Source organism: Xenopus laevis, chromosome 5L (genome assembly GCF_017654675.1).
Source record: "Xenopus laevis strain J_2021 chromosome 5L, Xenopus_laevis_v10.1, whole genome shotgun sequence".
Lineage (NCBI taxonomy): Eukaryota > Metazoa > Chordata > Amphibia > Anura > Pipidae > Xenopus > Xenopus laevis.
Genome location: NC_054379.1, coordinates 16,990,260 through 17,015,294, shown reverse-complemented (window position 1 = coordinate 17,015,294; position 25,035 = coordinate 16,990,260). Strand labels below are relative to the sequence as shown.

The 25,035-nt window shown below is 42.0% G+C and overlaps 1 protein-coding gene across 3 annotated transcripts in view; it reads left to right on the top strand.

The window, feature by feature from the left end:
- Positions 1-22,605, top strand: part of capn8.1.L (calpain 8 gene 1 L homeolog) — a 40,567-nt gene extending 17,962 nt beyond the window's left edge. The window contains exons 4-22 of one of the 3 annotated variants that reach the window (XM_018261720.2): positions 5,357-5,475; positions 5,769-5,902; positions 7,269-7,437; positions 8,094-8,177; positions 8,268-8,353; positions 8,653-8,727; positions 8,842-9,002; positions 10,546-10,721; positions 11,168-11,179; positions 11,918-12,129; positions 13,014-13,050; positions 16,771-16,836; positions 16,928-16,985; positions 17,227-17,291; positions 18,591-18,659; positions 19,356-19,434; positions 19,866-19,982; positions 20,617-20,675; positions 21,153-22,605. In XM_018261720.2, the coding sequence (XP_018117209.1) occupies positions 5,357-5,475; positions 5,769-5,902; positions 7,269-7,437; positions 8,094-8,177; positions 8,268-8,353; positions 8,653-8,727; positions 8,842-9,002; positions 10,546-10,721; positions 11,168-11,179; positions 11,918-12,129; positions 13,014-13,050; positions 16,771-16,836; positions 16,928-16,985; positions 17,227-17,291; positions 18,591-18,659; positions 19,356-19,434; positions 19,866-19,982; positions 20,617-20,675; positions 21,153-21,176 (1,802 nt within the window). In that variant the 3' untranslated portion in view covers positions 21,177-22,605. 3 annotated transcript variants of the gene reach the window in all.
- The last annotated feature ends 2,430 nt before the right edge of the window (positions 22,606-25,035 follow it).

Below are 25,035 nucleotides of genomic sequence, written 5' to 3'. Positions count from 1 at the left end.
TAGCTGTGTGTATTATCGTTTCCAGAAAAACCAACTGAGTTTTTGTTGTTGTTGTTGTTTTTTTAAAAATAATGCCAGGCAAAGGCAGGCCGCCACGCAGAGGCCGTGCTAGGGGCCGTGCTGCTATGCAATCCTGTGGCCCTAGCAAATTTCCCAGTTTTAAAAAGCCAATGACCCTGAACTCCCAAAATGCTGAAGAGGTAGTTGACTGGCTTACACAGCACACCCATCCTCTACCGTTTCTAACTTTACCACAACATCCTCCTCATCCTCCACTGCTATGGCCACCCCACGTAACACTTCCTCCACCACCGGTGCCCCTTCTTCACTGGGTCAGAGGAGTTATTTTCCAATGAGTTTCTTGAACTGAGTAATGCGCAACCATTATTGCCAGAAGAAGATGAAGGAGATGAGGACCTTACACCAGATTTAATTCTGGCAGAGAACACGATAGAGATGGACATAATGAGTGATGAGGAGGAGGTCCCCGCTGCTGCTTCCTTCTGTGATGTGTCAGAAGAAATTGATGCATCTGAGGAGAATGATGATGAGGAGATTGATGTTTTGTGGGTGCCTAGTAGAAGAGAGCAAGAGGAGGGTAGTTCAGATGGAGAGACGGAGAGTCAGAGAGGCAGTAGGAGAATAAGACTTAGAAGAAGCAGGGAGGACAGCCCGCAGGGATCAGCAGGGCAACAACATGTATCGGCACCTGTGTTCAGCCGGCCAACGCACCCGCCATTGCCGCCAATACCGCCAACTCCGCCAACTTCTACTGTTACCGCCAGATCGCACACTTCCAAAAAGTCAGCAGTGTGGGATTTTTTAATGTGTGTGCCTCTGACAAAAGCATTGTAATTTGCAATGAGTGCAGTCAGAAACTGAGCCTTGGTAAGCCCAACAGCCACATAGGTACAACTTCTATGCGAAGGCACATGAGCGGCAAGCACAAAGCACTTTGGGAGCAACACCTCAAAGGCAACAGGCAAACTAAAAGCCACACTCCTTCTGGTCCAGCATCTTACTGCTCTACCTCTGCTCTCCTTGACCCGTCTGAACCACCCTCCACTCCGCCTTCCACCTTGACCACCTGTTCCCATTCCCAGTCATCTGCCACCAGCCAAGTTTCTGTGAAGGCCATGTTTGAGCGTAAGAAGCCAATGTCTGACTGTCACCCCCTTGCCCGGCGTCTGACAGCTGGCTTGTCTGCACTCTTAGCCCGCCAGCTTTTACCATACCAGCTGGTGGACTCTGAGGCCTTCCGCAAATTTGTAGCAATTGGGACACCGCAGTGGAAGGTACCCAGCCGCAATTTTTTTTCTAAAAAGGGAATACCACACCTGTACCAACATGTGCAGAGCCAAGTTACCGCATCTCTGTCACTTAGTGTTGGGCCAAAGGTCCATATGACTACTGACGCATGGTCTCCAAGCATGGTCAGGGCAGGTATGTCACCTACACTGCCCACTGGGTGAACTTGGTAATGGCTGGGAAGCAGGGAATGGGTAGCTCAACAACAACAGTGGAGTTGGTGTCACCGCCACGGATTGCACGCGGTTCTGCCACCACCTCTACTCCTCCATCGCTCTCTACCTCGTCTTCTTCTTCTTCTTACTCTGCTGCTGGGTCCTCCTTCTCCTCCTCCACACCTGTGCACCCCAGCTCCCCCTAGGCTATTCGACGTGCCAGGTACGCCGTTGTCACGCTGTCTTGGGGATGACGTGCCTGGAAAGCAAAAACCATACCGGATCTGTACTCCTGTCATCTCTGCAGTCACAGGCCGATCGGTGGCTGACCCACACCAACTGCAGATCGGAAAAGTGGTGTGTGACAATGGAAGCAATCTGTTGGCAGCGTTGAGACTAGGCAATTTAACACATGTGCCCTGCATGGCACATGTGTTAAATTTAATAGTCCAACGTTTTGTCTCCAAGTACCCAGGATTCCAGGACGTTCTCACCCAGTCCAGAAAGGTGTCGGCCCATTTCAGACGTTCCTACACAGCCATGGCACGCCTTGCTGACATTCAGCAGCGCTACAACATGCCAGTCAGGCGTTTGATTTCTGACAGCCAGACTCGCTGGAATTCAACGCTCCTTATGTTGGAACGTCTGCTGCAACAACAAAGGGCCGTCAACGAGTACCTTTTTGAACTGGGTGGTAGGACTGGATCTGCACAGCTGGGGATTTTTTTCCCCCGTTACTGGGTGCTTATGCGCGATGCCTGCAGGCTCATGCGACCTTTTGAAGAGGTGACAAATATGGTCAGTCGCACCGAAGGCACCATCAGCGACCTAATACCCTTCGCTTTCTTCCTGGAGCGTGCCGTGCGACGAGTGACAGATGAGGCTGTAGACCAGCGTGACGAGGAGCTGGAAGCGCACGATTTCTGGTCGGAATCACCAGAACGAACCCAGGCACCTGCTGCAACGCAGGGAGAGGTGCCAGAAGTGGAGTCAGAGGAGGAAGGTGGCTTTGTGGAGGAGGAGGAGGAGGACCAACAGGAGCAGGCTTCCCAGGGGGCTAGTGGTGACCTTTTGGGACCCCTGGTCTTGTACGTGGCTGGGGGGAGGAGACCGTGGATGATGCAGTCCTTGATAATGAGGAAGCGGAGATGGATAGCTCTGCATCCAACCTTGTGAGAATGGGGTCTTTCATGCTGTCATGCCTGTTGAAGGACCCGTATCAAGAGGCTTAAGGAGAAGGACCTGTACTGGGTCGCAACGCTACTAGACCCTCGGTACAAGCATAAAGTGTCAGAAATGTTACCAACATACCACAAGTCCGAAAAGATGCGGCATTTACAAACCAGCCTGCAAAACATGTTGTACAATGCTTTTAAGGGTGATGTCACTTCAGGAACTCATCAACATTCCAGGGGCAGAGGTGCCAGTAATCCTGCCACGAGCACACCTGCAAGGACAAAGCCCTTTGGCCAGTCTGTAACGTCAGACATGCAAATGTTTTTCTGTCCAAGGCAGCGCCACAACCCTTCTGGATCCACCCTCAAAGAACGCCTCGACCGGCAGGTAGCGGACTACCTGGCATTAACTGCAGATATCGACACTCTGAGGAGCGATGAACCCCTGGACTACTGGGTGCGCAGGCTTGATCTGTGGCCAGAGCTGTCACAATTTGCCATGAACCTCTTGTCTTGCCCAGCCTCAAGTGTGCTCTCAGAAAGGACCTTCAGTGCAGCAGGAGGGATTGTAACTGAGAAGAGAACTCGCCTAGGTCACAAAAGTGTCGATTACCTGACCTTTATTAAAATGAATGAGGGGTGGATCTCGGAGGGTTACTGCACGCCGGAAGACTTGTTCTGACTTCTATGCAGCTGTCCTTCTCTTCAAGCCTCATGACTCCACACAGCTGTCCTTTAGCGTCCTCCTCCTCCCTCCGCCACCGTTACAAACTAGGGTGCAAACCCTACTGGTTTAATTTTTTCTGGCCTCTGTGCTTCAGTGGCTGCAACCAAAAAAACTGGGCAAACAATGTCTACAAGGTCAACGTATGGCAAAAAATGACTATTTTCAGCATTTATATGGCATATTTTTTCTGGCAACTGTGCTTCAGTGGCTGCGTCCAAAAAAATGCATATTTTCTGCATTTATATGGCATAATTTTTCTGGCAACTGTGCTTCAGTGGCTGCGACCAAAAAAATGCATATTTTCTGCATTTATATGGCATAATTTTTCTGGCCTCTGTGCTTCAGTGGCTGCAACCAAAAAAATTTATATTTTCAGCATTTATATGGCATAATTTTTCTGGCCTCTGTGCTTCAGTGGCTGCAACCAAAAAAATTTATATTTTCAGCATTTATATGGCATAATTTTTCTGGCAACTGTGCTTCAGTGGCTGCGACCAAAAAAATTACTATTTTCAGCATTTATATGGCATATTTTTTCTGGCCTCTGTGCTTCAGTGGCTGCGGCCAAAAAAACTGGGCAAACAATGCCTACAAGGTCAACGACGTTGACCTTGTAGGCATTGTTTGCCCAGTTTTTTTGGCCGCAGCCACTGAAGCACAGAGGCCAGAAAAAATATGCCATATAAATGCTGAAAATAGTAATTTTTTGCCATACGTTGACTCAACGTATATGGCAAAAAATGACTATTTTCAGCATTTATATGGCATATTTTTTCTGGCAACTGTGCTTCAGTGGCTGCGACCAAAAAAATGCATATTTTCTGCATTTATATGGCATAATTTTTCTGGCCTCTGTGCTTCAGTGGCTGCAACCAAAAAAATTTATATTTTCAGCATTTATATGGCATAATTATTCTGGCAACTGTGCTTCAGTGGCTGCGACCAAAAAAATGCATATTTTCTGCATTTATATGGCATAATTTTTCTGGCCTCTGTGCTTCAGTGGCTGCAACCAAAAAAATTTATATTTTCAGCATTTATATGGCATAATTTTTCTGGCAACTGTGCTTCAGTGGCTGCGTCCAAAAAACTGGGCAAACAATGTCTACAAGGTCAACGTATGGCGAAAAATTACTATTTTCAGCATTTATATGGCATATTTTTTCTGGCAACTGTGCTTCAGTGGCTGCGTCCAAAAAAACTGGGCAAACAATGCCTACAAGGTCAACGTATGGCAGTTGTTTAAAGAGAACAGTAGATTACTAGCCAGCAAAGCTACCTAAGCTAAAATGTCCCTCAAATCCCTGCAGACTTCTGTCCTCCAATACAGAGCAGTATCAAGCAGATTACTAGCCAGCAAGCTTACTATCATCTGTCCCTGAAATCACTAACAGCTCTCCCCCTACACTATCTCTTCCAAGCACACACAGGCAGATTTTTCAGATACATTTTTGCCCTTGATCCCCTCTGGCATGCCACTGTCCAGGTCGTTGCACCCTTTAAACAACTTTAAAATCATTTTTCTGGCCAGAAATGTCTTTTCTAGATGTTAAAGTTCGCCTTCCCATTGAAGTCTATGGGGTTCGCGAACCGTTCGCGAACCGCTCGCATTTTTGCGCAAGTTCGCGAATATGTTCGCGAACTTTTTTTCCGACGTTCGCTACATCCCTATGAATGAATGGTGACCTGGTGTTCAAGGGGCAGGTTGTGGGTGGGATGTAGGTGTGGACACCGCTTATCTGTGTATAGTCACAAGGTGGTCACACAAGTCCCTAGGGAAAGTGCTAAGTACAGGATTCCACTGAGCACAAGTTGCTTTCTGTTATTGCTTCTCTGGATGAAATATAAACTGGAATCTGGTCCTTAGGGTGCCAAAGGTCCAAAAATAAACCATATAGACAGTGTGCCACTTAAACAAGCTCATATACAGAGATAAATGTCCTCAGCACCATCAAAGTGTCTTTTATTATAATTAATTTTTTTATGTGCAGGGGATTGCTGGCTTCTGGCTGCCATCGCATCTCTTACACTGGAGCCGGATCTTGTAGCTCAGGTGGTTCCAGAGAATCAAAGTTTCCAGAAAGACTACGCTGGAATCTTCCACTTCCGGGTAAAGGAATGACCCTGGTCCTTCGATAATATTATATAAGGAAGGGAACATTGCACGTCTTAGATATTATAGGAAAATATTTTGGGTTTGACAGAAAAGGCAACTGGCTTTGTTTCTCAGCATCACAGGGGCCACGTGCATATTTCCCAACATCTGAATATAAAAAAGCAACCAAATTTATGCCACACTCTCAATAATAATACCCCACTCTCAATAATAATACCCCAGGAGCACAAATCAATTGAGCTTCCTTCAGTATTGAGGTCTGAAACTGTATATTCTGTTTCCCCCAGTTCTGGCAGTATGGAGAGTGGGTGGATGTGGTGGTGGATGACCGGCTGCCGACAAAGAATGGGAAACTGGTTTTTGTCCACTCAGCAGAAGGGGATGAGTTCTGGAGTGCTCTGCTCGAAAAGGCCTACGCAAAGTAAGTACCACCATCCAGATCCAACTGGAATCCCACTAAGGGAGAACCCTACAGTTTATACAAAACAAAGAATGGGGTATATTTGATTTTCTGTCTTGCCTACTCCCTTGAATCACTTTCTATTAAGTATGCATACAGCTTTAATCAACCTCAGGACAGTAAACAGTATCTCTTCTCAATCTCAACCACTATGTTCTTCTGCATCCAGGTTACTTCCTTTCCATCTCATAGTAACAGCTTCATAGAGGACGGGCAGTAACTAAAAGGGACAAAAATGAGTTGATTATGTGCTGTGTGAAAGAAGTGACATATATTTTGTTGATACGTTAAAGGGTCTGTCATGGGAAAACATGTTTTTCCCCAAAACTCATTAGTTAATAATGCTGCTCCAGTAAAATTCTGCACTGAAATCCAAGAACAAACAGATTTGGTTATATTTAATTTTGAAATTTGGCATGGGGCTAGACACATTGTCAGTTTCCCAAGTGCCCTCAGGTCATGTGATTTAGCTTTGATAAACTTCAGTCACTCTTTAGGGCAGAGACACATGGAAAGATTCGGGGAGATTTTATCGCCCATTGACTAATCACCTCTTCTGCGACGACTAATCCTCCTGAAAAGCCTTCCCACCGGCTAGAATCTAAATCTGAAGTGACGAGGAAATTTCGGGAGACTTCGGAAAACAAAGCTCTCAGAGTGCAATACCGCCGGCTTTTCGGGGGGATTAGTCGTCCGGAAGAAGAGGCGATTAGTCACCGGGCAACTAAATCTCCCCGAATCTTCCAGTGTGTCTCTGCCCTTGCTACACTGCAAGTTGAGTGATATCACCCACCTCCTTTCCCTCCCCTCTGCTGAAGGATTTGTTTGCTTCTCCCCTTCCCATTGTATCATACCACAACCTAGGTCGTTGGAGCATTGCTAAAAGTGTTTCCTAGCCCCACCTAGTGGTAGACATGAGAATAGCACAAAAGCAGGGAACACTTTTAGCAATGCTCCCTTGACCCAGGTTGTGGTATAATACAATTGTAAGGGGAGAAGCAATAGCTGTCTCAAAGCAGTTCCATCCTGAAGTGCTGGCTCCTTCTCAGAGCTCAGAATCGGGCACAATGCACTGAGATGGCTCCTCTATACCAACATTACACTTGTTGGTGCAAGAATACAATTTTAAATGGCAGAGTGAATTATTTGCAATGTAAACAGTGTAATTAAGAAATAAAAATTAAACCATAAAAATCATGACAGAATCCCTTTAAAGTCTAAATTGCAGAGCGGACTTGAAGCTGATCATTGCCATTGTCCCATTCATGTCTTTCCATTATACACAGGGTATGGTTTGGCTTTTATTTGTGTCCATTCTGATGTACAGGTTGAACGGCTCCTACGAGGCTCTGACTGGCGGTTCTACCATAGAGGGATTTGAAGACTTTACCGGAGGTATCGCTGAGGTGTATGAACTGAACCAGGCTCCACCTAATTTATTCCAGATCATCCAGAAAGCCCTTAAGGCTGAATCACTGCTTGGCTGCTCTATTGATGTGAGTTGGTCTTAACTATGGTCACTGGTCAGTAGGCCTCAAGTATTTTATTGTGCGGGGATAATTATACATGGATGAAGCTGTCAGGAAGGCTCCTCATGGCAGAGGTTTCCAAGATATTGAAGTTCAAACTCCATTTTGTGACCCAATGTGAGTCCAGCACTCCCTCGGCAAAAATCAGTGTTAAAACTGTAGAAGCTCGGATGAGCAGTTAAATGTCTTCAATAATTACTCGGCAAGCCCAACTGCTCTAGTTTTACTTCTATTAGAAATATTATGACATGGCCATGACCTGGATGAATGAAAACGTTCATAGACATCAAGGTAAAAAATCATGCAGAATATGAAGAACCCTGCCCTTGTGTGTTTGATTGAATTGTAGGTTGCAGATCTGTTATATGGCAGTTGCACGCAAGTCACATTGGTCTGTGATTATTCTGCGATCAGAATGTGATTTTATATCATTTCTTGCCATTGGGTGGGTTTTTAAAAAGAAAAGTGCACCCGGCTGCATTGCACAATTCACAGCACACTCCAAACCCAAGTATACATAAAAGTGCTTAATGTTAAGACAAGCTACCTTTTAAACTCTCTCACTGTCCTTCCATGAGCTTTCCTGCTTTTCTTTACGCTACTTTCTCCTGTTTATCATGTAGATTACAAACGCCTATGATACTGAAGCCATCACAAGCAGAAAGCTGGTTAAAGGGCACGCCTATTCTGTCACTGGTGCTGAGGAGGTAAGCTCAATGGGTAACATTGTCCTTTCATCAGATGGCTGGTTCTTATTGGTCAGAATGCTAAAAAACCCAAATGTCATTGGCTCACAGGTGTTGTACAGAGGTCGCCAGGAGAAGTTGATCCGAGTGAGAAATCCCTGGGGTGAGGTAGAATGGACTGGACCTTGGAGTGATGAGTGAGTATAGCACAGTGGTCTGGACAGAGGTTCCATGGTGATGCCTCATTTTGGTGCATATTTTGCCACTGGGGAAGGTGGAAGTGACAGGGGCTACACCTTTCTCCTGCGTCTGTTTTGATTCCCTCATCCCATCTATTGGTCAGGAGAGTGAATCTGTGCAACTGGCTATTAAAGTGCATGGCCAACTCATATAATACAGTTCAGTAGGATATCCCGAAATTTGTCTTGTTTCAGCTGCCATATAACCATCATTGTCATATGTATCAGTTGCTTCCAATCCTTGACTTTATTCACAGGGCTCCAGAATGGAATTATGTTGATCCAAAAGTAAAAGCTGTTCTGGATAAAAAATCTGAGGATGGGGAATTTTGGTAAGTACAGGCAACAACCTCCTATATAGTAATGGTGTTATCTTTTGTGACGTCACTCAGAGGTAGTGTTGGTGCCAAGTCCCGTTGCTCTGAATACTCTGTCTTTGTGCGCAGGATGGCGTTTTCAGACTTTCTCAGAGAGTATTCCCGTCTGGAGATCTGTAACCTGTCTCCTGACACCCTCACCAGCAACGACCAACATAAATGGAACATAACATTGTACACCGGGAGCTGGGCACGGGGGTCTACTGCCGGAGGCTGCCAAAATTACCCAGGTAATTCGATGCACGGCAATTACTCTTATTGGTTAAATACTAACAACCCTCATCTGGAACGATGATTCTAGCTAGAATTCACCATTTTAGATGTTTCAAAAATTCATACAGAGGTAATGAGGCATGATCGACCTTTGGTTGCTGCTGATGAAACCGAGGTGCAACAGATGCAGCAGATACTATTTCAAGTGTGAACTGTGCTACAGGTCATCAGGTTTGGAGACAGAAGTAATTTCCATAATAGAGGAAATGAACAACATTAATGTTCCTTGACTTAGCTCCTACAACATCAACTACCTCACAGGGCAAGAATTTCCATGGCTGAGGAAAAGTGGTCTCCAGCTGATGATGACTTTCCCATACATTCCATGATCAAAAATGGGGCAATGTTTAGGCAGGTTTCCATCTGACATGAGATCAGATATCTTGTTTACAGTTGCACAAGTGCACTCGCAGGTTGGTTACTGACCTGGACATGTCGCAGTGGGGAAAACTGGTCAAACCGTCTTTTTTTAAAGGTTTTTATTTTGCGTTTTGAAACAAACAACATATTAATTACAGACAATGTAGGCATTGAAGATGAAAAGTGCAGTTGGTCACGCAGGACCACAACATATCAGATTAAGACATTCAGGTTCACATTTGGAGCATAGGGTCTGCTAAGTAGTAGGCTGATGAGAGTAGTACCTGTTACTTCTAATTTTCACAGGATTTGAGCGTGCTTATAAAGGATTTAAATGACTGAAAAAGCAATAGTTATAGTACATATATATTCTTGCATTTATTGAGATTCTGGGTCTACTTCGGGACAGAGCTCTAACCAGGGTTCCCAGATTTTCCCAAACTTTTCCGGGCACTGTCTGGCTATGTATGTTAGTTTTATCATCGGGAGCCTGTTATTGACCAGTTTGACCCATTGCTTTACTGTGGGGGGTTGTGGGCTCATCCATGTCATGGCAATCTGCTTTTTGGCGTAAAATAGAAGGGTTTTTAGTAAATACCTTGTTTTATTCAGAGGTGCCAATTCTTCCACCAGTCCCAGTAGGCACACCTCTGGTGTTAGTGCTCCAGGAAGCAGAATTTCATTAGTCAGGTAGGCTATTACCTTGGCCCAAAATCTTTGTAGCAGGGGGCACGACCAAAGCAAGTGAAAAAAATCAGCGTCCGGGTGCTGGCATTTGGGACAGTTTCCATTGGGACTTTTGCCCATGGCTTTGAGCCTGATTGGAGTAATATACGTACAATGTATGATACGGAATTGTACCATCCTATCTTTTGTAGAGATTAAAAAGTTGTATAGTTCCCCCATTGCATCTTCCCACATATCATCATCTAGAGCAGGAATAAGGTCATTCCACTTGGTTTTTGCTTTGTTAAATGGACTATTGATGGTGGATATCAGTGTAAACCGTCTTTTTTAATGTTGTTCAAGTTGTTAATGTTAAAGTACTAATATAGTTGGAGCTGAAACCAGACCAGAGGTTCTTGTTTCTCATCTGTAGCATCTTACAATGAAAGCCTCTCTGTTCTTCTACATACACAGCAACATTTTGGACCAACCCGCAATTTCGCATTAAACTGGACGAGCCAGATGATGATCATCAGGGGACGAACAATGAGCCGTGCTGTACCGTCATTGTGGGATTGATGCAGAAGAACCGCAGAAGAAAGAAGAAGATGGGGGAGGACTTGCTCAGCATTGGCTACTCACTCTTTAAGGTTAGTACTTTTTTATTTTAATGCTCAGCATTTGTATTATATATATATTAGGGATGCACCGAATCCAGGTTTCGGTCCGGGATTCGGACAGAATTTGTCCGAATCCTTGTGCCTGGCTGAACCGAATCCTAATTTGCATATGTAAATTAGGGGCTGGTAGGGAAATCATGTGACTTTTCGTTGCAAAAGAAGATTTTTTTCCACTTTCTCCTTCTCTGCCCCTAATTTGCATATGCAAATTAGTATTCAGATTCGGTTCGGTATTTGGCCGAATCTTTCATCTAGGATTCGGGGATTTGGCCGATTTGGCTGCATCCCTAATATATATATACAGTATATATATATGCAGCATAAGCAACGCATCATCTAGTCAGAATCTGCTTGTTTCTCTGGAGTAGTGGGGTTTGGCTGATTCTGTTAATTGTTGATGTTTTTCTGTTTTTCAGATCCCTGATCAGGTACTGCCTTCTTGATGTCACATGGGAAGAACACACCATTCACTGTCATTTAAGGAGACATATAGCATAAATGAAAAAACACAAATTTTGTATACAATAATGAGTAATATATGGTGTTGCTTTTACATGGTGTTAAAAAAATTAATATTATTTAAAAGTAGCCCCTTTATTAGAGCTCCATATAGATATTCTCTGGTCCCTATCTATGTTTCAAATGAGGGGTGGGCATATCCTAATGGTCCCTGCCAGAATCACAGTAGGAGGGGGACAGCCAATCACAGCCCTGCAGTCACACAAGCACAGACAGGCTTCAGTTCCCTATCAGGTCCTGCTAGCTGCTGATTGGTTCCTGTCCTACAGTGCAGTGAGCTGCTGGTTCCCCTGCACAGCCTGGGAATTGAGGAAACAGGAAGTGGAAGAGAAGTGAGGGAATATTAGGGTGTTTTGCAGAAATATTCAATAAATCAGCCTGAAACACTACTTTTTTAAGCACAATTCTTCTATATCTAAATGAGTATAACGCTGTACATTCTTTTTTTATACAAATTGTCTCCTTTAAAAGTTCATATTTACATAGACCTTGGCCAAGCAAAGGATTTTTTAATACCTGCATTTCACATTATTTAAAGTAACATCAAATATTAATCCATAAGAAACCATTCCTTGAGTTAAAATGTTATTTTTGTATAAGTTTTTATACTCTTCACATGCCTTTGTTTGTGTTTTATATCAATACAGCTTCAGGACCATACAGATGCCCACCTCGGCAGGGACTTCTTGCAAAAGACTCCAACGGCCGCTCGATCTGACACCTATATCAACGTACGGGAGGTGTCCAACCGCTTACACCTACCGGTCGGGGATTATCTGATTGTGCCATCCACCTTTGAGCCCTTTAAAAATGGCGACTTCTGCCTTCGTGTCTTCTCAGAAAAGGAGGCCAAATCGCTGTAAGTATCAGAAATGAGTGCTCCCTAAAAGAGATAAAGATTGATAAATGAAAGTGAATTACATGCAGTAATTATACTTTACAGAATAGATTTAGGAAAAAGGACTGGAACTGTACTCCTTTAACTTTCGCACAGACAATAACGCTATTACAATGTGAAGTCAGCCTTAAAGGGTTTGTTCACCTTTCAGATAACTTTAAGTATGATGTAGAGAATGATATTCTGAGATAATTTGCAATTGTTTTTTTTTTTTATTGAAGGTTTTTGAGTTATTAAGCTTTTTATTCAACAGCTCTTCAATTTGCATTTTAAGCAGTCTGGTAACTAGGGCCCAAATTACCCTAGCAACCATGCATTGATTTGAATAAGAGACCCAAATATGAATATGAGAGAGTATAAATAGAATGATCAGTAATAAAAAGTAGCAATATCAATACATTTGTAGCTTTACAGAGCATTTGTATTTTTAGAAGGGGACGGCAACGCCCGTTTGAAAGCTGCAAAGAATCAGAAGAAAGACAAATAACTATAAAACTATAAAAAATAAGTAATGAAAACCCAATTAAAAAGTTGCTTAGAATTGGTCGTTCTATAACATACTAAAAGTTAATTTAAAAGTGAACCACCCCTTTAAGGCTATGTCACATGCTCTATGTTAATCTCTACTAACTAATAAAAACACAGCTACTGCCCGGTATTTGCTTTAATGCAAATCTTTAAGGTTTGCTTGACACATGTGAATAGCGTTAACCGACACTAATTGCTGGTGCTAGTAACCCCACCCACCTGGTGAGAATTGATCAATGTAAATGATACTTTATAAGCTGATATTTAAGTTGGCATAATATAATAATATAAATGTATTCCTTTTTTTTTCTTTCCAGAGAAGTTGGTGATGTAGTGATTGCAAAACCATATGAAGTAAGTCTTGAGTATCTGCATCTTAGCTCAGGTTAAAAAAATGCAAAATGATGAAAAAATTGTAATTATTACGAATTGCCTACATTTGCATGGAATAATAGGCTCAGAGTGCAGATAGTTTAGATAAATATAATACCCAGCGTCGGACTGAGAGGCTTGAGGCCCACAGGGGCTGCCGCCTCAGGGCCCCCTCCCTGCGCCGTCCGTGTGCATGTACTCTGTGTGCACACCTGCACACGCTCTGTTCTTCGGGCCTGAGGCCCAGCACGGCTACTGCCTCAGGGCCCCTCTCCGCCCCCCTGCTCTATCCGTGAGCGCGTGCTTCCAAACGCAAGCCTGCGCATGATGTGTTCTTCGGGTCCTTCTTCGGGCAGGAGTCAGCCGTCCAGGAGCGTAGGGGTGTGGATTTGGGCCGGCAAGGCCCACAAGAACGGGGCCCCCCGGGTTTTTTCCTGGTGTTCCGCCTGCCCAGTCCGACCATGATAATACCAATTCCATGTATAAAACCCCCAGAAATCATGACAGGATAAATACAGTGCCAATTCCATGTATTATATCCCCAAACTTATGGCAGGACAAATACAGTACCAATGCCATGCATAAAAACCACAGTAAACATGACAGGATAAATACAGTGCCAATTCCATGTATTATATCCCCAGACTCAGGGCAGGATAAATACAGTGTCATGTATAATTGCTATGTATAAAATTCCCCAGAACACATGGCAGGATAAATCTAGTTAATCCAATGCCAAACCCCAGAACATATGGCAGATTAATACAGTGCAAATCTCATGTATAATACCCCAGAACACGTCAGGATAAATACAGTGCCAATTCTTTTTTTTAAATATGTTTATTTATAAAAGTTTCACAAATAAAAGCATTACAATAAGCATAACGTTTGGTTGTATTAACACGCATGTAGCAGTATTACAATGTAGTTAAGAGGTGGATACACTTATAGTAAACCATTGTATGATTAACAGAGTTGAAGCCTAGAAGGGCATCTCTATCTACCCAATAAACAGTTCCTTACGGGGTGAATCCCGATTGTATTGGTACAATAACGTGAAGTTAACCGGAAATAGACTGCTGCTATTAAGTTGCAAATTACTTGTGGTACATTATGCCCATGTAGAGTGAAAAAAAACGTCACATATGAGAAAGAGAACGCTAAACAATGTGTATAACCTGAGAGGAAAGAATCAATAAAACAAGAAAAAGGAGAGAACAGGGAGACCTTTAAGTTTACATTATGCATCATAGGATACTTGACTACGAAGGGGTATCTAAACCATATGGAAATACAGTGCCATTTCTATGTATTTAACCCCAGAATAAATTCAGTGTCACGTATAATGGCCATGTATAAAATTCCCTAGAACACATGGCAGAATAAATCAAGTTAATCCAATGCCATGTATAATACCCCAGAACATATGGCAGATAAATAAAGTGCAAATTCCATGTATAATACCCCAGAACACATGGCAGGATAAATATAGTGCCAATTCCATGTAAAATACCCCCAAATGCATGGCAGGATAAATATAGTTCCAATGTCATGCATAGACCCCCAGAAACATGACAGGATAAATACAGTTCCAATTCCAAGTACTATACCCCCAAACTCATAGCAGGATAAATACAGTGCCAATGCCATGTATAAAATCCCCGGAACACATGGCAGGATAAATACAGTGCCAATTCCATGTGTCATCTGCTGATTGGCAGTGCAACCACTATTACTGTTTTTAATGGAAAAAACCTACAATATCCTGAAGAAATGACTAGACATGTGGAAAATTATGCTTCCAGCTGTAACAAATAGGGATGTAGCGAACGGCGGAAAAAATGTTCGCGAACATATTCGCGAACGTGCGTCCAAAAATGCGAACGGTTCGCGAACGTCGTGAACCCCATAGACTTCAATGGGAAGGCGAATTTTAAAAGCTAGAAAAGACATTTCTGGCCAGAAAAATGATTTTAAAGTTGTTTAAAGGGTGCAACGACCTGGACAGTGGCATGCCAGAGGGGGATCAAGGGCAAAAATGTATCTGAAAAATACATTGTTGACACAGTGCTGCGTTTTGTGCTGTAAAGGGCAGAAATCACACTACGTCACTCAGGTGATGTTTCTGGACACGGAATGTGAAAAAGCTCACACAGCTAGGTGGCACTTGGTTAAAGACTGGGCAAACAATGCCTGCAAAGGCAACGTATACAGTAGTGGATACGGAATATATTATTGCTGCTGTAAAAACATCACTCACTATTATTGTTATTTAGACAGAATGTGAAAAAGCTCACACAGCTAGGTGGCACTTGCATACCTCCCAACTGTCCCTCTTTTGACCACTCAACCCCCTGTCCCTCTTTTGTACTGGAAAGTCCTTCTTTTCTCTGCACTGAACAGCCAGAAAAAAACCAGTTTCTAACTTAATTGGCTTTTGGCAGAGAGCTCAGAACAGCTAACAGGTGCAAATAAGATACTTTGTAACAATTTTGACTCTGGTTGGTGCTGGTAGTGGTGAACTACTAGGAGGAGCAGCACACCAGACCCTCTTTTCTCTGCACTGAACAGCCAGAAAAAAAAACAGTTTCTAACTTAATTAGCTTTTGGCAGAGAGCTCAGAACAGCTAACAGGTGCAAATAAGATACTTTGTAACAATTTTGACTCTGGTTGGTGCTGGTGGTGGTGAACTACTAGGAGGAGCAGCACCCCAGTCCCTCTTTTCTCTGAACTGAACAGCCAGAAAAAAAACAGTTTCTAACTTAATTAGCTTTTGGCAGAGAGCTCAGAACAGCTAACAGGTGCAAATAAGATACTTTGTAACAATTTTGACTCTGGTTGGTGCTGGTAGTGGTGAACTACTAGGAGGAGCAGCACACCAGTCCCACTCCCCAACACAGCTAGACTAATAGCACTGGGCTCTTACAGTAGCAAAGTAAAAAAACAAAAAAGAAAATAAAAGCAGTCCTTACAAGGACTATTGGGTTACAGGCAGCAGTCAGCAGATGAGATCAGAAGCAGGACAGCTGCCCACAGCAGCTACATACAGAGCACTGCAGTAGAAGGTAGATTACTAGTCAACAAAGCTAACTAACCTAAACTCACTGTCCCTCAAATCCCTGCAGAGTTCTGTCCCTACAATACAGAGCAGTATCAAGTAGATTACTAGCCAGCAAAGTTACTATCAACTGTCCCTCAAATCACTAAACAGCTCTCTCCCTACACTAGCTCTTCCAAGCACACACAGGCAGAATGAAAAAACGCTGCAGGGCTTCAGTTTATATATGGAAGGGGAGTGGTCCAGGGGGTGTGGGGGTGGTCCAGGAGGGAGAGCTTCCTGATTGGCTGCCATGTATCTGCTGGTCTTGGGTGAGAGGTCAAAAATAAGCGCCAGCTAATGCGAACCCAAATTGGCGAACGTCGCGCGACGTTCGCGAACATTCGGCGGACGCGAACGGCCGATGTTCGCGCGAATTAGTTCGCGGGCGAACAGTCCGCGACATCCCTAGTAACAAATGTGCTTTGTTTATTTGCAAGGCTAAGCCTCCAAAATTGGTACTATAGTCTTTAGATGAAATTGTATTCATTTTATTTTTTGAATGAAATTGTAATATTCTCTGTGCAAATATTACTTGTGCTAGAATGTCCTTCTCTGAATACTTTGTGGCCTTATTTTATTCTGTCCCATTCTTGCTCCTTAGCCTCAGATTTCTAACAAGGATGTCCCTGATGATTTCAAGAATATTTTTGACAAGCTGGCGGGAGATGTAAGACCATAAGATATTGTCTTCTCTTTATTTTCCCTTAAGCAGAGGATCATCACCATCATCATCATCATCATCATTTTTTCTCTTGCAGAAAGAAGAAGTTGATGCAAGAGAACTTCAAACCATTCTAAATAAACTCATTTCAAAGAGTAAGTTTCACAAAAGCTCCCATAACAAGGTTACAAACACTGCCGCCCAATTATGGTTCCATGAATAAAGAGGAAAGCAAATAAGTGGTCACCAAAAATGTCACCCTAGTTGACCTTTAGCCTGGCCTTCCAATGAATCTAGGAGAACAAATAGCTCCTCAAAGCACCTGGAAATGTTCCATGTATGAAAGCTGGTTTCTTTATTTCTGCTCATTCACTGACAAGTTTTTCTATTGCCCAGGGCCGGACTTGAGATCCAATGGATTTACTCTTAACACGTGCAGAGAGATGATCAGTTTACAAGATGTATCCTTTATAGAACAATGAGACCTTTGTGTTCTCCAGACAGCTTGAAAACATTTAGGGACTATATTTACTAGATTTGGGCAAACGTTTTAAGGTGGTAAGTGGTTACCAAAGTTAGCCCGAGGCAAAGTAATGGAACTCTGGATGTTAATGTTTTATATTTGTACAGGCATGGGATCTGTTATAAAGAAATCCATTATCCAGAAAGCTCTGAATTACAGAAAGGCAATCTCCCATAGATTTCATTTAAATCAACTAATTCAAATAATTGCCGGAACTAGGGGTAGGCAGAGTAGGCACGTGCCTAAGGCGCAAAGCACGGGGGGTGCCAGGCGTTTTTTCAAGCATGCATGCGTTGTTGGACGCTACGACTGGCCAGGCTGTCTAGGGCGCCTGGCCGGGTTGGCCCGGTGCTGATTCAAATGTTTAAAAATGATTTCCCTTTTCTTTGTATTAATAAAACGGTACTTGAACCAAACTAAGATAATTAATCATTATTTGCAGGCAAAACAATCCTATTGTGTTTAATTATTGTTTAAACTATTTTTTAGTAGACAAAGTATGGAGATTCAAATTACGTAAAAAACTGGAATCAATAGGCAGTGAGGATCATTTAAAAACTGTGGAGCAGAGTGCAATAAATAGGAGTAAACCACCATGGGTTTGTACCTTGCACTCTCCAACCACGGTGAGCATCTACAGATACAGTTTGCTCTTCAGATTGTGGACTTATGCCACCCTGATGAATACAGGGTTTCCTGTCTGCCCTGAATTCATGGGGGAAGCCCATGTTTTTAATGTGTGTTTTATATGTGTGCTATTGCCTGGGCAGGGTTCAAAATGTGAAAACAAGTACCATTATGTAGCACTGAGCTGGAAATACAGTTTTTGGATCTGTAGATAGTAGCAGACTGGGATTCCAGGGGCCCACCAGAAAACATTATGCTGAGGGCCCTCTTTCCAAACTATTATACCTCCTCTCCTGACTCAACCTCTTTATTCTTCTAGTCTCTTTTTTCTACATACTATACTCTGTTCTTCCATTATTAAGCCTCTCTGTTCCCATAAAGGAATAGGGAATGACCCTGGAATAGGGAAACGGTTAGAAGCAAGAGGCGCACTGACCCCTGGGCCCACCAGAAGTTTTCCTGGTATCCCGTTGGGCCAGTCCGACTATCTGTAGAACTCCTTTTATAAATGGACGCTACAAATAATCTACCAAAGAAAGAAATAGAATATCAGAACAGGATCTGTAGGATTTGTAACTGTGACCATAAAACTGACCTTGACTCACACAAGATGGATGGAACCGCAACACTGAGCCTTCTGGAGTTCCGTATTCTGTGGATGAAGATACAGAAATATTTGGTAATTATATTACATGCAGCTGCACCTAATTTCATTCCAAAAGATTTCTTCCCCATATTTATAGTGATGTAATGATCGCCCATTGGTTAAAATCACTCCATCGATGGTGTCCTAAATTCGATTCCAGTCAGGGCACCTTCTACATGAAGATTGCATGTGCACCTCTGGTAGCTTGTTATTTCAAAGGAGGACACAATTAATAATGACCGCTATCCCCTAGCCAAGTAAAGGTAGCAGTGAGTGGTGCTTCAATAGAAAATAAAAAGCAAGATCTGACTTGTAGAATGTAGTTCCAGGGAGTGAATGTGGCCCTACTGGTGGTAATGTACCTAGGTGGACAGGTCATCAGGGCTTTTGTCATGGTTTGGCTTCTCTTGATTGGCTGCTTGTAACGAATCTTGAAACTAGAGTAGCAATTCCATGTCAGCAAGGTAGGGAGAGCCATCATCATTTTATTCCCAGAAACAGGTGAGTGTTGCCAGTAATAAGTAGTAGGTTGTAGGAAGTAGTAGTTTGATTCTCATCCGATGATGTCTGAGGGATCTTAATTTAAAGGTGCTGTAGACATTTCAGCTCATACTCACTCTGCCTAATGAAACCCCTGGTTACCAAGAATGCTCCCTACCTGTAAGCTACTATTATCTATTTTAGTTAGTACAGAGATAATATATATCTATTCCTTATTGTCTCTATCAGGCAATCTATTTAAAGGCAGACTCGGATCGTTCTGGAACCATGGACTCTCATGAGCTGAGAACAGCTTTGCAAGAAGCAGGTGAGGCTTTCAGGTGGAGAGCACAACCAAACTCTAGACAAAAGTACTCTTTGATTGAGCTCTAGGGGGCAGGACTTGCACTTCTTTATTATCTGTTAGTTACATGTATTTTATTCACTGTAGAACTGATTCATTAGATTGTGATTGCTATTGATTATTCCAAGTAAGTTTTTATTTGGGATTGTTAACATTCAAAAATGGGCACATGGGTTGCCCCTGGAACACTCCTAGTTTGGAACTCATTGTGCAAGTTTGGTAGCACTTGGGGCTTCAAGGTGCTGGGGAGCCCAATCAGATTGCACCACCAATGCCACTGTTTGTCCACAAACAAATGCCTCATGGGTCAGAAATGGAAAATAGAATCCCATAAAAAATATAAATTCCCATCCTGATGGTGCAGACTGTAACTTTAATTGCCTTAATTTTATTAGGTTTTACTCTGAATAATAAGATCCATGAATCAATTGTGCAGCGCTACGCATCCAATGACCTGGCTCTTAACTTTGATGGCTTTATCGCTTGTATGATGCGCCTGGAGACCTTGTTCAGTAAGTAGTTCTTATAATGCCCAGTTCTCATGATGCAAGTTCATTGGGGCTAAGCACAAAAGGTCAGTAGAATGGTGGTGCCACTAACGGTTAGTAGTGGTGCCATTAAGGGTCAGTAGATTGGTGAGTGTCACTGAAGGTCAGTAGAATGGTGGGTGCTTCTAAGGGTCAGTAGAATAGTGGTGCCACTAAAGGTTAGGTGATTGGTGGGAGTCAATGAAGGTCAGTAGAATGGTGGTGCCACTAAAGGTTAGTAGATTGGTGGGTGTCACTGAAGGTCAGAAGAATGGTGGGTGCTTCTAAGGGTCAGAAGAATAGTGGTGCCACTAAAGGTTAGGTGATTGGTGGGTATCACTGAAGGGTAGAAGAATGGTGGTACCACTAAAGGTTAGTAGATTGGTGGGTGCCACTAAAGGAAATGTTTGTGGCTGAGCAATAACAAAGAGTGGTTTAGTGTGGCTAGACAAGGGATCCCCCTTGCTTTCGGAAAGTCAACAGGGTAAAATAGTGGGCTCTTTTGCCCAAATAAAACTTACACAGTGCCTGCTCCTGACTGGGGAATATTCTTATCTTGGCAATGCATACTGTACATTACTAGCCCTGTATATAAGGCTGAATGTGTTGTTTTTTGCAGAAATGTTTCAGATGTTGGACAAGAGTAAGAGAGGGGTCGTTGAGCTGAGTTTACAAGAGGTATGATGTTACCCATAGGAAAATAAGAGCTAATATACTTTTCTATATTTGTGATAACAATATTTACTAGTCATGTACTGAATCTATAATCTGCCTAACCCTAATGTGCAGATTACATTTTGTGCAAAATCGATGAGAAATTGCCTTAAAATGGTGCCCAAAAAGTGTTGCCTTCAGTTGTCCACTGCTGGTTCAAGCACTCGGCGTTCCGCCCAGTCAGAATCCTGAAATAATGAACATAAATAAATTCAGCTAAATCTGAAACCCAATCCTGTATCTGGTCTAACAGTTTTCAGATGAATGTATAGAAGTAATCTTTCCTGGTTTCAAAGGGGGATTATTATTATCCCTTTCTGTGTGCTGCTATTAATCACTCCCAAATCTTTTTTTCTGATTCCTGTGCAAAATCTTTTTATATTTTCTGCTTCAGTCGTATCTTCTGTGGCCTAAACAATGTCCTTCAATTTGTCTCCCCAGTGGCTCTGCGCAACATTGGTCTGAACCTTTACTGCCGTCGCTGTGCAATTCTGTCTCCGTCTGGAAGTGCATTGCACTTGATGTAAAAACAGATACACACACACATGTAAATGAGAGAATATTTGTAAAATAGAATATTATTTCTTGGAAAGTTTGTTATGCACAGATAATGACATGTATGTGCACTCGTTTGAAGGGATGGTTCACCTTTAAGTTAACTTGTTATAGAATGCCCTATTCATAGCAATTTTTCAATTGGTCTTCATTATTTATTTTGTATAGGATTTTAATTATTTGCCCCATCTCCTGACTCTTCCCGGCTTTCAAATGGGGGTCACTGACCCCATTTAAAACAGATGCTTTGTAAGGCTATAGATTTAGTGGGTTATTAAATATCAAATTGTGAAATCTCAAAAAATTCACTAGAAAAAAAAACGTTTTTTCAAGATTTATTATACCTTCATGCTGCAAAAAAAAAAAAAAATCCCCTATCTCAGACCTGTTGAAGTTCTGTATAAGTGAATGGGAGAGGCACCTATTTTAATTTGAAGTTGTTGTCTTCTGTGCTGGGTTTATCCCGAAAATTCAACTTTTTGAGGGTTTTCGGGCAAAAACTCGAAAAATTGGAGCGATTAGAAAAAAAGCCAGAGAAATTTAAGCGATTTGAGTTTTCACTTGATTATATTGAGTTTTTCAGTGATCCGATTAAATCAAGTTTTTTTTAAAATGAATAAATAAGCTAAAATTGGGCATGGAAATTTGGTTGCGTTTTTTTTAAAATAAAATATGAGATACAGTAAATTCAGATTACAGTAAATAACACCCTTATTGTTATTGCCATTTTTAATTACTCATCTTTCTATCCAGGCCTCTACTATTCATATTCTTGTCTCTCATTCAAATCAATGCATGATTGCTAGGGAATTTTGGACCCTAGCAACCAAACTGCTGAAATTGCAAACTGGAGAGCTGCGGAATAAAAAGCTAAATAACTCAAAAACCACAAATAATAAAGAATGAAGACTAATTGCAAATTGTCTCAGAATATCATTCTCTACATTATACTTAAAGTTAGTTTAAAGGTGAACAAACCCTTTAATTAAAGTGATAATTATAGAAACCTTGAAATAATGGCAGGACTCAATCATTATCCAGTTATTAGTCTATTGGGTTCTTTGACATAACAGATGTGTGTTCAAACAGTAAATGCTCTCTGTTGATTGGTTGCAATGGGTTATAAGACAGGTAACAAACTTTATACTGTTTATTACATTCATTTTCAACCAAACAAATCACTCATACATTATTTAATTCAGCAAAACCTTTGATTGTTCTTCGAATACACAACAGCCCAGTGCAATGTCTTATTACAGAGGCAGGTCTTCTTACTTATTTGTGGATGCTAAATGGAGGTTTTATTGTTTAATAAATATTATTGTGCTGTGTTTTACAATTTTCTTTGTCACTGCTGATGTTATTTTGGGCAATTTCTTCTCTCAGGAGCTGTGAGAGAGTTACTGACCTTATTCTAGAATAGAACATCTTTTCTATGAAAGGGGCTCTTGATTAAAACTGTGTCGAAACAGAGCAGGAGATAATTAGTGATGGCCGAATTTGGGGCGTTTCGCCAAAAAATTTTGCGGGAAATTATGCCGTTGAATTTTCGCGAATTTATTTGCCGGCGGCGAATCGCGGGAATTCGCAGCAAATTTGTCCATCACTAGAGATAATGACAAGAGTTAAGGGCAGTGCTGTCCAGCTGTTTCCATATACAGTACAAGGTCAGTTATTCCCTATACAACATGTTGGGTGTCATTAAAGGGGTCAGTAGAGCTCTTGGGCATTCTGTGGGAGCCTCTTCAGATCCAACCCATTTGGGGACAAGTTGTAAGTGATGATATGCGGGAGAGACTTTTACATTAGTTTCTAGTGTAGTATACCATAGCTTCAAGCTGGACTCGAGCACCTATGGGTGCACATTTAGAGCCACATACTTAAAGGACAACTAAACCCTACAGGCCAGGATTTCTACTCCCTAGGCCAGAGGGTCCCCCACGAGTGTGCCCTTCCTCATGAGTACCCGTAGCACTGGTGATTAGGTGTGCAGCAGCATGTCCCCCATTGCTTCTGATAATATTGCATTGCGGCTGGGTGGCATGCCTCCCCTAAAATATTGTTGCCCTAGGCCTTGGACTTTGAGGCCTTATCATCCGGGCCTGAACCCCTAAAAATGAATAAGGCTAAAAATGATATATTTTATATACTGAACTTATTGCATGAGGCTAAAGTTTCAGTCAATAGCAGCAATGATCCAGGACTTCAAACTTGTCACAGGGGGTCACCATCTTGGAAAGTGTCTGTGACACTCACATGCTCAGTGGGCTCTGAGCAGCTGTTGAGAAGCTAAGCTTAGGGGTTGTCACTAATTATCAGCAGAAAATTAAGTTTGCCTGTAATATACTGTAAGCTGATGCTACAGGGCTGATTATTAAATTCTGTTGCTAATTGCACTGGTTTCTGTGCTGCCATATAGTAATTATCTGGCAATTTAAAAATTGGAGCAGTCATAGTACTAATAAATAAGATACAATGCTTATTGCTAGATAACCACCAATAAATAATTATAAAATAATTATATGGCTATAAATTTCACTGGATGCACCTGGGCTTTTGTATTGTTTATTAAGAAATGTGTTTACTACCACACACACACACACACACACACACACACACACACACACACACACACACACACACACACACACACACACACACACACACACAAGAATATATATATATATCCAGGAATTTATGCTAGAAGCAAACTCGTTTAAAATAGAATTTCTTCTATTTTTAAGATGTTTACCAAAGGGACACCGCTCACACCCAGAGGGGCCAACATTATTACTTTCCATACACATCCCAATATGCAGCTGGGTGGGGTAGGGATCTTCCTATATGGCAACTCTATATTGATGACATATTTCTATAGATAATAAGCAGTAAAGTATTTAATCCTAATCTTCATTATTACATACACAGTAATTATACATCCATCAACTTTTGAGCCCTATAGGCTATGTACAAAATTGACAGAATTCAGTGTAAATGGATGCAAAGAATGACATTATTCCAATGAGTAATTACTGTCCTCAGTCAATACAAAATATAGCTTTTGGCCGAATGGGCAGAACCAGAATTACTGGATCAGCAAATGAATGTTGTGACTTAACTATATAGAGGAAGAGGTTACACAAGCAAGGTGCTTGGTGATTCATTATTAAAGACCAGGAAAGATGTATTAAACAATAAACCAAAGAAGAACAAGAAATGATATTTCAACAACTTACAACACCCCCCCCCCTCCAGCTAAGGAAGTCAGTGCTATAATTAAGAGACATTGTGAAACAATGAGGAGAGTAGAAAGGTTTCTACCCTCGGGTACTACAAATGATGTAGGAAATGATATAGAATGGCAATCTATGGGGAAGACTAACAGATTACTGGAAATATTGTCGTTGTATAGTTTGTCTCAATTAAGAGTTTCAATGCCATGTGCAACAGAACAGCAAATGTAAGAAGTAGGTTGAAAATGTTATAAACTGCAACCTGATATTATAATCTTAGCTGGGAGTATTAATGTTAAAGGACAAGTTAAGCCTTATCTACAGATGTCAACTTAGTCAATACATCATTAGCATGGCTTGGTCATGTTCCCTCTAGAAGAAGGTATGCAGGATGTTCCCTGTATGATTGTACCAACAAAGTTCCTTCAGTAAACTACAGTAGCTTGAAAGAACAAACTACAATCAAACGGTTGAAATAAGCATGTTGGAACACATATAAACACATGGAATGGAACCATTAGACTAGAAGGAAAGTG